Source organism: Chroicocephalus ridibundus, chromosome 18 (assembly GCF_963924245.1).
Source record: "Chroicocephalus ridibundus chromosome 18, bChrRid1.1, whole genome shotgun sequence".
NCBI lineage: Eukaryota > Metazoa > Chordata > Aves > Charadriiformes > Laridae > Chroicocephalus > Chroicocephalus ridibundus.
Window position 1 is genome coordinate 7,866,200 of NC_086301.1, and position 12,654 is coordinate 7,878,853.

General features: G+C 62.2%; 2 protein-coding genes across 2 annotated transcripts; one reads left to right on the forward strand and one right to left on the reverse strand.

The window, feature by feature from the left end:
* Positions 1-26: 26 nt before the first annotated feature.
* On the reverse strand, positions 27-6,800 carry SRPRA (SRP receptor subunit alpha). The gene is made up of 14 exons (XM_063355139.1): positions 6,667-6,800; positions 5,739-5,822; positions 4,487-4,650; positions 4,199-4,359; positions 3,930-4,083; positions 3,299-3,449; positions 2,890-2,996; positions 2,584-2,702; positions 2,215-2,301; positions 1,958-2,130; positions 1,653-1,866; positions 1,413-1,576; positions 1,193-1,291; positions 27-1,080 (listed from the first exon to the last, which is right to left on the reverse strand). Exons 1-14 carry the CDS (start codon positions 6,784-6,786, stop codon positions 952-954), a joined length of 1,926 nt encoding a protein of 641 aa, XP_063211209.1. The 5' UTR covers positions 6,787-6,800; the 3' UTR covers positions 27-951.
* A 197-nt stretch (positions 6,801-6,997) lies between these two features.
* FOXRED1 (FAD dependent oxidoreductase domain containing 1) lies at positions 6,998-12,083 on the forward strand. The gene is given in 11 exon segments (XM_063355140.1): positions 6,998-7,132; positions 8,332-8,468; positions 8,470-8,574; positions 8,710-8,820; positions 8,936-9,054; positions 9,154-9,248; positions 9,475-9,576; positions 9,694-9,770; positions 9,891-10,036; positions 10,782-10,911; positions 11,709-12,083. Coding segments are annotated over 11 exon segments (1,506 nt in total). The 5' UTR covers positions 6,998-7,008; the 3' UTR covers positions 12,069-12,083.
* Positions 12,084-12,654: the final 571 nt, after the last annotated feature.

Here is a 12,654-nt window from a genome sequence, read left to right on the forward strand (position 1 = left end):
GTCTCTTAGCAGACAGCATTCAATTTATTGCACTAGAGCACATCTGCGATACAGAGCTACAAGACATCGTAAGAGAGTTTTGTATTATTCAGTGTAGCACTTCAGACCGGGATCAAGAGGCACTCGAAGTCGGGGCGGGGGGGAAGAAAGGGTGCAGGAAAGCAGCAAGCAGCCACCATTATCTTCCAGTATTAATTGGGTTGGTTTTGGTTTTTTGTTTGTTTTTTTTTTTCCTAGCAAATAACACTGAGGCCAGCGGGCAGGAGCCAGGCAGGGACACGCTGCTTTCCTTCTCCGGCCGCCGTTAGCCCTATGGGACCAAGCTGCCGCAGCTCTCCGGCTCCTACCCAAATTCACGCTGTCCGGGTACCCTGCTCCGGAGTCCCGGCGACGACAGAAACGGGGACTTTAAGGCAATTTAGCATCTCCCCCTCCAGCCCAGCGCAGGCCGTTGCCATTTTTGGTTTATCAGCTTCGGTGGAGCTGCCACTAGCAGCAACATTAACAGCCAGATCTTCTACCGCTGCCGCTAAGCGGCACCTGTCCTGCTCGCCCCTGACAAAAGTCATCCCTCTGTCCTCCCTAAGCTGGTCTAAAAAGCAAAAGCAACTCCCCAAAAACGCCTTCAAATCCTCCCAAAAAGCACAGCAAGGTCCTTGCGCTGCGCTGCTCCCCCCCTCCCCGTGCAGCACGAACAATACAAAGCTCTGGATTCAGCCTCCCCGCCAGGGAGCCTGCGTCACTTAAAACAGAATGAAGGAAGCCAGGGGAAGGGGTTTTGCTGGATAAAAGGGGTTTTATCCAAAAAAAAAAAACAACCAAAAAAACCAAAACAACCTTGGCGCCGGTATCCCTTCATTCTGTTCTGCACTACACGGGAAAGACTAGTCGGTAACGGGGGTAAAGCATGTTCTTCTCGGACATCTGCAAACAGCGATTTGGTGGGGTTTTTTAGGCCTTCATGAGCGCTGTGACCACGGCCTTGGCGTTAAGGCTTCGCAGATCACAGTAAGTTTGTCCGGTACCAACGAAAACGATGGGCTTGCTCGTGATGTAGGTCATGGAGATGGCGGCGCCGACCTGCCGAGGACAAGCGGCACCGTTAGCCTGCAAATCCCGTGTTTGACAATTCCCGTCTCTCCCGCTCACCAGCGGGAAGCTCCGGACGGAGCCATCTCGACGGTCTCCCTACCTTGTCATCGATGGTATCGAACTTGGTGAGGACAATCCCGTCGATGAGACGCGGCGTCTGGGCCATGGAGTGATCAGCCAGGGCCTTGTTGAACTTGACCTGAGGGAGAGAATGGATCCGAGGAACACATTTGTGGCGCTGCCACTGTCCAAATCTCCGATAAAACCTGCTGAAGCAGGTTTTCCCCCCTCCCCGATCTTTCAGGAAAGAAAACACGCACCAGCTGATCCACAGCCTCGTTTCCCACCAGCGCTTCCCCAACAAACAGGACCAGGTCGGGAGCATTGACGGCGATGAGTTTGGCCAACGCCGTCATCAAGGGAGCGTTGTCCTGCATGCGGCCCGCCGTGTCCACCAGCACCACGTCAAAGCCCTGGTTCCGAGCTGGGGAGAGGTGGAGGCAACATTAAGCAGGATACGGCCCCAAAACAGCCTCTCTCACCACCAGTTTTTCACCTACCGTAAGAGATGGCCTCCATGGCGATCCCCGCGGCGTCCTTGCCGTAGCCCTTCTCGTAGAGCTGCACCATGGTCCGCCCGCCGTGGCTCTCCGGAGGGTGCAGGGCGTTGAGGCGACGGGTGTGGGTGCGGAGCTGCTCCACCGCACCCGCGCGGAAGGTGTCGCAGGCAGCGATGAGGACGCTGAAACCGTTCTCGATGAGCCAGAACGAGATCTGCAGGTGGCAAGAGATCAAAAAAAGCCCGTTAGGAGCCGCAGCCCGACCTCAGCGCTGATCCCAGAGAGCCAGGAGGACCATGTCCTACCTTGGCCAGGTTGGTGGACTTCCCGACACCGTTGACGCCGCAGAAAGTGACCACGTAGGGTCGGCGATGGCGCTGGGCATCCATGACGTCGCGGAGGACGTCCACGCGGCGCTGGGGCTGCAGGATCTGCACGAGAGCCTCCTGCAGGGCCTGCTTCACCGTCGAGGTCACCGCTGGGAAGGAGGAGATAGAAAGAGAAGCCGTCACGCCTGGGGAACGCTCCTGAGGCCCAAACCACAAGCCAGGAGGCCACTTACTGGTGAACGTTCCCATCACCTTCCCTTCCAGTTTCTTAGCCACCGATTCACAGAGCTGCACCGCAATCTCAGCTGCCACGTTTTTTGCTTTGAGAAAAGAGACAAGAGAGGGGGGGGGAAGTTAGCGCTGCTGAGGAGGTTGCGCACACCAGACATCGGCGTCAAGGGAAGGATGGAGTCGGTGTGCAGGATCCCCACCAGTCTAGACCGCTGCCCCCCCGCTTTTGATGCACTGTTGAGGGCTCCCCAGAGGCGAGGCAGGAACCACAGTTTCCTGTGGGCAAGAACGTCCCAAACTGTGGGCGCCCCACCCGACGGAGCACGGGGAACCACCTCAAACCGCCCCTCTCGGAGCGGATCCAGACATACCGATCAAGTGATCCTTCATCTTCTCCAGTACGGGGTCCATGTCCTCTCTCGTCAAGCTCTTGGAGCCCACCAGGCCTTTCAGCATGCCAAACATGCCTCCCAGGCCACCCTTCTTCGTGCTGCGGAGAAGCAGAGGAGTTATCTTTGGGTTTGAGGAGCAAGTCCCACCGGGCACGCCACAACCAAACACAAGAAGAGCCCACCACGCAGCTGCCGGACACACCAATTTGTCCCCACTGCGTTACTGGTTAGACTGGGAGAGAAACCAAGCAGCGCGTGGCAAGCAGGGGCTGCAGGAGCCTCTACCTGGGTTTCGAAGGGTTCTGAATAACCTTCTCCTCTTCAGCTTCATCATCGCTTTCGTACTCAAGGTCGTAGAGGCGGCCGGGCTCACGATTTCGATCTCCCAGGGCCTGCGAGGCGGGGGGAAAAAAGAGGCACATTGGAAAAATCGGCAGCCGCTTACCGTTACCTCCCCCTGCCACAAGAGCTGTCGCTGGCAGCAGAGGCAGCTCGGCGGAGATCTTTGCTCAAGCCCTCCAGCGCCGCCTGCAGCTGGAGTAAAATACATTTTAGGCAGCAGCTTTAGGGGCTGGGCGCTGCCGTCCCCGTTTCTAGCACTTTCTCAGCCAACCGGGGAGCCCAGGCTGGGTTTGCAACGCCCAGCTGATCCCAGAACAACGCACTAAAGCGGAGCGACCCCGTTTTTCCTTACTATATCAGGGTCAAATTCCTCCACGGGACAAGCCTCCGCGCTGCCGTTGGTAGCGGAGTTACTGTAATCAAGTACTTTGGCATTAGAGTTCCCCAGATCCCACACTCGAGGCTTCTTCCCCTTCTCCTTCTGCGCCTCGGGCTTTGGAGATCTGCCGAAATAAAGACCAGAAACACGCTTTGTTCAGTGCAGTGAAGCGGCACCTTAGAAGGCGTGAAAACTAAAAGCCTGGATTACCCCAAAAAAGGCAGAAATTAAGGCTAAACCTGGCTGATTCCGAGTCTCCAGAGTTTATCTGAACTTTAACCCTGCATCAGGCCGCTTTGGCTCGAGCCAGGCATCGATGCGCCGCTGCCCTTTGCTCACAGCAGCAAAGCCTCAGCAAAAAGAGGTCCGGACCTCTCCCAGGCACGCGCTGGGTTTCTGCCTCTCCCAGGGAAGGGATCAGGCTCTATTTCCCACCCCCAGGACGCCCTCTCCCAGTCTCCCCGGCGAGCAGTGAAGTAAGGAAAAAGGAATAATGTCGAGGAAAGGAAGGATGCGGGTGTCACCGAAAGAGAGACTCGGCCATGGCTGAGGGACACCAGGAAAAGCTGGTTTGAAGTAGACCGACCGCGTCCTCGTGACCGACCTGGACTTCTCCCCTGCTTTCATGTGTCTCTTGAAGAATTCCTCCCGGTTCTTCTGCAGGATTTCATCCTTGGTCAGCTCCTCCTTCTCCCCGGCTGCGGAGGGCTGCTTGTCACCCGCCGATGCTTTACCAGGCGTCGCGACAGCTTCAATCCCTGACGGAAAGAGCCCCGATACGAACTCAGACCAGCGTCTGGGTGCTACGAGAGGACCGGGAAAGCTCTGGAATATTTATTCTCCCCCCGCCATATCTTTCTCCCATCAACTCACCCTCTTTTTTGGAACCTTTGTTCTTCTTGTTCTTGACTTTCTCCTTTGGTTTCTCCCCTCGGGTTTCTATCATACACTTGACAGTCTTCTGGGACTTGAGAGACTGCTCAAACGTCTTCATTACCGTGGGAGCTCGGACTTTACTGCTCTCCTCTGCATCCCTGCGGGGAGGTGGCCCGTTAGCCTGAATTTCAGCTCTTCCCCCCACACCCCCGCCGTCTATTTCCACTCTAAATGGAAACCGGAGGGGAAAAAAAAAAAAAAAAAAAGAAAACCAGGCTCTGCTACCGGAGGAGGCGCATGAAGTCGTCTTTAAAATCAAAGGTGCCGTTTAGGAGGCCCAGGGTGCCTTTCTGCTGGAACTCATTGCGATACTTGTCTCTGAACTCCTTATGAACGTCGTCTATCAACTTGTCGACGTAGGTTAAAGTCAGGATCTTCTGAAACCCCACCTGCAAAGCAGCACAGTGAAAAGACGTTGCTCTTTCAGCTGATTTCACTGCAGCGTCTAGCTGGCAAGGAAGCAAAAACCTCTCCGTTTGATACGGAGCTCTTTAATTCCGGCAGGCTTCAGGCTACGGTTTCTAGTCTGGCCTCCCGAGCTTTTAATATGCTCTCAAAAAACAGGAAAATAAAACGGCACAGCCCTGAGGTTCGCTTTAAAAGGCGACGCTAATAAAAATGGCTTGACTGTTTCATGGCAACAAAGACACGTAGCAAAAGAGCAGCAAGGTGTTTGCTTATCTTTAGGCACACGCCGAAGGTTGTGTGGATTTAGAAAGATAAGGGCAGACTGAAAGCGAGAGCGTTAAAACATTCTCAAAAGTAAAGAGGACGACACGTTTCTGGCTTTTTTTAAATAGATCTGGTCAAAGTAAAAAGTTTTATTAGAATGTAGCAGCCTATACAGCTCCTATTTGAGGTTGAATGAGTTTTAATCCTATCGCAGATGATTAAAATAAGCTGCTAGCGCAGGGGCCTCTGACCAAGAGACACCCCCATCCACCCGCCAAGTCCACCGCGCTCCCTCGGGAGGAAGCGGCTACGCCAGGATCGGCACTCGGCTCCCCGAGACCCTTCCACCGCCACATCGCGCCCCCAAAATCCCAGAACCAGGAGCCAAACCAGTTCTGGGAGGCGAGCTCCAGCTTGACGCAATTAAATCACCCATTTGCTTAAACCGTAACCGTTCCCCCTGTTTTCAGACCGGGTTTTTCCCAACGTATGAGCCCCACCGTGCCGTTTCAGCTCTGAATGGGCCTCAGTTTCCCCGCTGGGAAGGCGGGCAGCTGCTGGCACGGGAAGGAGGAAGAAAACACCACGCCAGGAAAAACCTTCCCATTCTCAACGCAGGAGCTGCTCGTCTTCCCAAGCCTCCTCGCCAGGTCAGCCACGGCTCCCCGTCAGATTTTGGGAAGGCAGCGGAAAGCCTCCCCACTTTAGGAAGCTTTTTTCCAACCGAGCCACATTTGAACACCCCTTTTTTTGCAGGCAACCCCCCCTCCCTCGGGGGTTTCAGGGCTGGAAAGAGGTTACTCACCACAAACACCAGCTCAAACTGGTTGTCCAGTTTGTACTTGAGGGTGAGGGCTTCATGGGTGAAGGAGTTGTTGCCGCCTCGCTCCTAGAGGAGAGGAACTGTCACAAGGGGGGGGCGCCAGCAGCGAGGAGACCCCAAAATCATCCCTGTCACCCCCCGCTGACCCCCACCCTCCCCAAAAAGGGGTCCAGCATCTCTTGCAGGTGGCCTGGCACCCCTCATAGCTGCCCCAGCACCCCTTATAGGTCGCCCAGCCGCCTTCACAGCCCCTCCAGCCCCCCTCATGGCTCCTCACAGCCCTTCCAGTCCTCTCACCGCTCCTCCACTACCCCTCACAGACCCTCCAGCCCCCTCAAAGCCTCTCCATCACCCCTCACCGCCCCCCTCCAGCCCCCCTCACTGCCCCCACAGCACTTCCAGTCCCCCCAAAGCCTTCCATCGCCCCTCCAACCCCCTCAAAGCCTCTCCATCACCCCCCACCTCCTCTCCAGCCCCCCTCACAGATCCTCCAGCCCCCTCAAAGCCTCTCTGTTACCTCTCACGGCCCCTCCATCCCCCCTCACAGCCCCACAACCCCTCCAGCCCCCTCGAAGCCTCTCCATCACCCCCCACCTCCCCTCCAGCCCCCTCAAAGCCTCTCCGTTACCCCTCACAGCCCCTCCAGCCCCCTCAAAGCCTCTCCGTTACCCCCCACCTCCCCTCCAGCCCCCTCAAAGCCTCTCCGTTACCCCTCACAGCCCCTCCAGCTCCCCTCATAGACCCTCCGGCTCCCTCACAGCCTCTCCATCTCCTCTCACGGCCCCCTCACAGCTCCCCCATCCCACCCCCCGTGCCGATGGTCCCATCCAGCCCCCCCTCCCCTCAGGTAGATGGTCCCGCCCAACCTCCCCCGGTGGCCCCGTCCGCCCCCCTCCCGCCCCGCCCTCACCTGTAGGAGGACGGAGCGGATGAGGGCGTTGACGGGGGCGGTGGCGGCGGGCCCGCGGACGCCCTGGAAACACCAGAGGACGAGGCCGCCCTTGCTGAAGATGGTGAAGAAGTCGAGCATGGCGACGGCGGCGGCGGCGGCGCCGGGCCCGGCTCCGCGCACACGTCGCACTGCTCCCCCGCCGCACTTCCGCCGGAAGTGCCGCCCCGCCGCGCCCCCATTGGCGGAGGGGACGGGAAGGGGCGTGGCGGCGGCGAGAGAGGGGCGAGGCGGAGGCGTGACGGAGGGGGGCGTGGCTCGGTGGGAGGGGCGTGGCTTGACGAGGGGGCGTGGCCAGGCGGCATGCTGCGCTGGGGGCTCGCTCTGCGCCCGCGGGGGGGGACGCGGACCCCGGGGGGGGTCCCGGGGGGGTCCCCGGGCCGCCCCTTCCGCACCGCCGCCCCCCTCTGCTCCGACATCTTCCGCGGTGAGACCCTGGCGGGGGGGGGACGGGGGACTCCTGGGCACCGGGGGCACGGGGGGGGGGGGGGGCACGGGGGAAGGCGGGGGGGGAGTGTCAAAGGGATGGGGGTTCCCAGTGAATGGGGGGTGTGGGGGTGTCACGGGGAGGTCCCAGAGGGGCTTTGGGGGGTGCCAGGGGACTGGAGGGGGTCCCAGAGGGGACCGGGGAGGCGGAGGGGGGGGTCCCGGGGGGAACTGCGCGGGGGGGGGGGGGGGGGTTGTCTGGGGGTGGCAGTTCGCCGGGAATGGGGAGGGGGTCAAAGGGATGGGGGGGCTGCCAGTGAATGGGGGGTTTGGGGGGGTTAATGGGGGGGTCCCAGAGCGGCTTTGGCGAGGTCCCAGGGCACTGGGGGGGGGGACGGAGGAAGGGTCCTGGCGGGTCCCGGGGGGAATTGGGGGGGGTGTCTGGGGGGGAAGGGGGGTCGCAGGGAATGGGGAGGGTGCCAAAGGGACAGGGGGATCGCTGGGGGTCTTGGGGGGGTTATGGGGGGGTCCCAGAGGGGCTTTGGGGGGTGCCAGGGGACTGGAGGGGGTCCCAGAGCGGCCTGGGGAGGCGGATGGAGGGGAACTGGGTGGGGGGGGGCTGTCTGGGGGGTGGCAGTTTGCAGGGAATGGGGAGGGGGTCAAAGGGATGGGGGGGGTCCCAGGGAGGGTGGGGGTCCGGGGGGGCTGTCGGGGGGTCCCAGGGGACTGGGGGGGGGGCGGGGGGGGGGGGGGCGGAGAGGGGCTGCCAGGGGGAATTGGGTAGGGGGGGTGTCTCGGGGGGGGGTGCACAGGGAATGGGGAGGGGGATCAAAGGTGTGGGGGGGGATAGGGGCTGGAGCGGGGGGGGTGTCCCAGAGGGGACTGGAGGGACACAGGAGGGACTGGAGGGGGGGATCCCAGGGGAATGGCGGGGGTGTCCTGGGGGGGGCCACAGAGAGTCCTGGAGGGTTCTGGGGGGGGTCCCAGAGAGGCCTGGGGGGTCTCCAGGGAACTGGAGGGGCTCCGGGGCGGGGGGGAGGTCCCAGACAGTCCTAGGGGGTTCCCAGGGGATACAGAGGGAAGTGGGGGGGGGTGTCTCAGAGGGAAGTGGGGGGGGTCCCGGGGGGGCTGCCAGCTGTGCCTAGCCCTGGCAGCCCCCCCCCCCCCCCCCCCCCCGGCCCTTCCCCAATCTCCCAGCAGAGCTGGGACAGAGCCTGGAGCGCCTGGGGCAGACTCTGAAGGCTCAAGTGCCGGCGTTGGGGGGTACGGAGGGGGGCTGGACCCCCCCGGGGACCCCCCCGGGCCCCCGGCCCCCCGAGGAAGCCGACGTGGTGGTGGTGGGTGGGGGGCGGCGTGGTGGGCTGGTCGGTGGCCTACTGGCTGAAGGCGCTGGAGGGCCGGCGGCACGGCATGAGGGTGCTGGTGGTGGAGCGGGACCCCACGGTGAGACACCCCCCCCCGCCCCCCCCCCCCACCGGGGTGGGATACGGCCTTGGGGACCCCCCCCCCCCAACCCTTGAACCCCGGTTTCATTCTTTGGTGGGGGCGGGGGGGACGGGACGGGGGTGTCTCCTTCAGTATTCCCAAGCTTCCACGGTGCTGTCGGTGGGGGGGATCCGGCAGCAGTTTTCCCTCCCGGAAAATATCCAGATGTCCCGCTACTCCGCCAGCTTCCTCCGCGACATCAACGTATGTGGGGCTGTGTTTGAGGGGGGGGGGGGATGAATGTGTTATTTATGGATGGGGGGGTCCAGCTCCACTCAATGGGGTGCCCCCCCCACCACCACCACCACGCCGCTTCCAGGAGCACCTCGGGGTCCCCAGCGAGCCCCCCATCGACATCCAGTTCCAGCCTTCGGGGTACCTCTTCCTCGCCCCCCCGCAGGGCGCTGCCACGCTGGAGGCCACCGTCCAGCTCCAAAGGTGGGGGGGACACACAGGTGGGGGGGTTTATTTTTTTGGGGGGGGGGGGGGTGTCTCATCCTGACACCCCCACCCCCCCTGCATGCTGCCCGTCCGCAGGGAGGAAGGGGCGCAGGTGGCCCTGCTGTCCCCCACCCAGCTGAAGGCAAAATTCCCCTGGATAGACACGGAGGAGGTGGCCCTGGCGTCTTACGGTACCGAGGGGTGGGGGACGGGCATGGGGACCCCCCCCTCTCATCACCCATCCCCATCCTCATCCCCGTCCTCATCCTCACCCCGCTGGGTTCATCCTTCATCCCCACTTTATTTGGGGAAGGGGGGGTCCACCCACCCCCCAGGTTATTTTTTGGGGGGGGTCACACTGTGGTATGTGTCCCCCCCCTCCCCGCCAACGTGTTTTTCTTCCCCCCCCCCCCCCAGGTCTGGAGGATGAAGGCTGGTTCGACCCCTGGACCCTCCTCAACGCTTTCCGGCGCAAAGCCATATCCCTGGGGGTCCAGAGCTGCTCCGGGGAGGTGCGAGGTGAGATTGGGGGGGGGGGGGGGACGGGGGACGACACAGCGGGGTACCCCCCCCACACACACCCCTGGGACCCCCCCCATCTCACACCTCTCCCCCCCCGCCCCCCTCCCAAACCAGGTTTCATCACCTCGGCTTCGGACACGATGCCACCGCAGGGACCGACGCCGCTCACCGCCCGCATCAAATACGTCCACGTGAGTGCGCGTGTTCCCCCCACCCCATGCTGGGAGGGTGGGGGGGGGTCACCACGAGTGTCTGCGACACCCCCCCCCCCCGCCCAAGTTTGGGTGACACCCCCCCGGCTCCCGGTGCAGATCCACGTGCCGGACAGCCTGGAGTACCAACCGGTCGCCTGCGCCATCGTGGTCAACGCCGCCGGCGCCTGGGCCGGGCAGCTGCTGGAGAGGGCCGGGCTGCCGGGGGGGCTGTGCCCCCCCCTGCCCATCCAACCCAGGAAGAGGTGCGGGGTGGCGGGGGGCAATTTTTGGGGTTCACAGTGGGGGGGACACGTGGTGGCATCAGCTCTCTGTCGTGGGTGAAGCCCATGGGGGGGGCATAGCCCAGCACCCCTTTTTTTTCCAGGGGGGTGAACCCCTTGGTGGGTTTTTTTTGGGGGGGGGGGCATCCCAGCACCCACCACCCCCTCTGTGATGGCCGAAGCCCTTGGGGGATTTTTTTTGGAGGGGTGTAGCAGTGGGGGGGGGGGGGGGCGCACCTGGTCCCTCCATCTGCAAGGTGGGGGCATGAACCGCTTGGTGCTTTTTTTTGGGGGGGGGGGGGGGGGGTCGGAGTTGGGGGGGTCACATCCCAGCACCCACCACCCCTCCAGCTTCAAGGGGCGGGGGTGGGGGAAGCGAATCCCTTGGTGCATTTTTTTGGGGGGGGGGGTGGGGGGTGGGTGTCCCACAGGGGGGGGTGCAGCGCATCACCCCCCACCCCTCCATCTGCAAGGGGATGGTGAACCCCTTAAAGCCTTTTTTTTTTTTTTTTCTGGGGGGGGGGGGTCACATCCTGGTACCCACCACCCCTCCACTCCGGTGGGGAGCAATGAGAACCCCTCCACGCTGGTTTTTTTGGAGGGGGGGGGACACATCCCACCCCCCCCCAAGTCCCCCATCCTGGTGGAGAGGGGGGAGCGGGGTGCGGCCTGAACCCCTCAGCTCTCTATTTTTTGGGGGTGCCCCCCCGCCCCGCAATCCCCGCAGGTATGTGTACTCCTGGCACTGCCCCGACGGCCCCGGCTTCTCCTGCCCCTTCCTCATCGACACCACCGGCGCTTATTTTCGCCGCGACGGCATCGCCGGCAACTACCTGGGTGGCATGAGCCCCCCCGAGGTGAGTCCACGGGGGGCGTCCCTCACGGCTGGGTGAAGAAGGAGGTCCTGGAGAACCTCAGCCTCCGAGGGTGGAAGCGAGCCTGGGAGGGATGGTGGCCTGGGAGGTGGCCCGGGATGGTGGCCTGGGAGGGATCCAGAGAGGTTGTCCCAGCGGCCGGGGAGCAGGTGAGGGACGCTAAAGCCCTGCTGGGATGGAACGCGGCCACCAGGAAAGCTCCTACGGGTGATTGGAGACAAAAGGAAGGCGAGGGAAGATGTGGGCCTTCTCCAGAAGGATGCGGGAGACCTGGTCGCCCGGGATATGGACAAGGCTGAGGGACTCCATGACTTTTTTTTGCCTCGGCAAAGGGCTCCAACCACGCGCCCAAGGCGCCGGAGGCAAAAGCAGGGATCGGGAGAATGATGACGAACCACCCACAGTAGGAGAAGGTCAGGTTGGAGACCATCAGAGGAACCTGAAGGTGCTCAAGTCCATGGGACCTGAGGAGATGCATCTGCGGTTCCTGAGGGAACCGGTGGATGAAGTTGCCGAGGACAAGGGGGAAGGGTTTTACACTGGAAGAGGGGAGATTTAAATGGGATATTGGGAAGAAATTCTTGGCTGTGAGGGCGGTGAGGCCCTGGCCCAGGTTGCCCAGAGAAGCTGTGGCTGCCCCATCCCTGGAGGGGTTCAAGGCCAGGTTGGCCGGGGCTTGGAGCAACCTGGGCTGGTGGGAGATGTCCCTGCCCGGGGCAGGGGGGTGGAACGAGATGGTCTTCGAGGTCCCTTCCATCCCGAACCATTCCATTTTCCAGGAGGAAGAGCCGGATCCGGGCGATCTCTCGGTGGATCACGATTATTTCCAGGAGCAAGTCTGGCCCAAGCTGGCTCGTCGCGTCCCGGCTTTCTCATCCCTCCGTCTCCGGAGTTCTTGGGCGGGCTACTACGACCACAACGCCTTCGACCGCAACGGGGTGCTGGGGCCTCACCCCAACTTAGAAAATCTCTTTTTAGCTGCCGGTTTCAGTGGCCACGGGCTACAGCACGCACCCGCCGCCGGCCGGGCGGTGGCCGAGCTGGTGGTGAAGGGCCGGTACGAGAGCTTGGACCTGCGGAGGTTGGGGTGTAGGAGGCTGGTGGAGGGGGAACCGCTGGAGGAGGACGGGGTGGTGTGATGGGGGGGGACGGGGGGGGGGGGGGGAAACTGAGGCACGGCGCTGGGGAAACTCAGAGACTGCACTGGGGAAACTGAGGCACGGCGCTGGGGAAGCTGGAAGTTGGATCTTGTGGCCCGCAGAAATAAAAGGGCTGGATGATGAGCGTGCTGGGGGGTTAAATGAGGGGGCCCCCAGTTTCCCCACCCCCAGCGTCCCCAATATCTGCCCCACCAGCCCAAGTGCCCCCAATATCCACCCTCCCCCCAGTCCCAGTGTCCCCATTATGCCCCAGTGTCCCCATTATGTCCTCGTGCCCCCAGTCCCATTGTCCCCCCGGTGTCCCCCATTGCCCCCCCCCAGCACCCCCAGCCCTGCTGTCCCCAGTCTCAGTATCCCCCCAGTGTCCCCGCTACCCCCATTATCCCTCCACTGTCCCCAGCCCCAGTATCCCCATTAACCCCCCGTTACTCTCCAGTATCCCCAATTGCCCCCCCAGTGTCCCAAAATACCCCCCATTATCCTCCCAGTGCTCCCATTATTGCTCCAGTGCCCCCAGCCCCAGTGTCCCCAGTGAACCCCCAGTGTTCCCCCAGTGCTCCCATTA

Excerpts from the sequence above, each read along its gene's own strand:
- SRPRA (XM_063355139.1), bottom strand. The coding sequence starts at position 6,786 with ATGCTCGACTTCTTCACCATCTTCAGCAAGGGCGGCCTCGTCCTCTGG. Across the intron at positions 2,302-2,583 it reads GATGAAGGATCACTTGATCG|CAAAAAACGTGGCAGCTGAG; the intron begins GTATGTCTGGAT and ends CTTTTCTCAAAG. Across the intron at positions 1,577-1,652 it reads CATGGAGGCCATCTCTTACG|CTCGGAACCAGGGCTTTGAC; the intron begins GTAGGTGAAAAA and ends ACCTCTCCCCAG.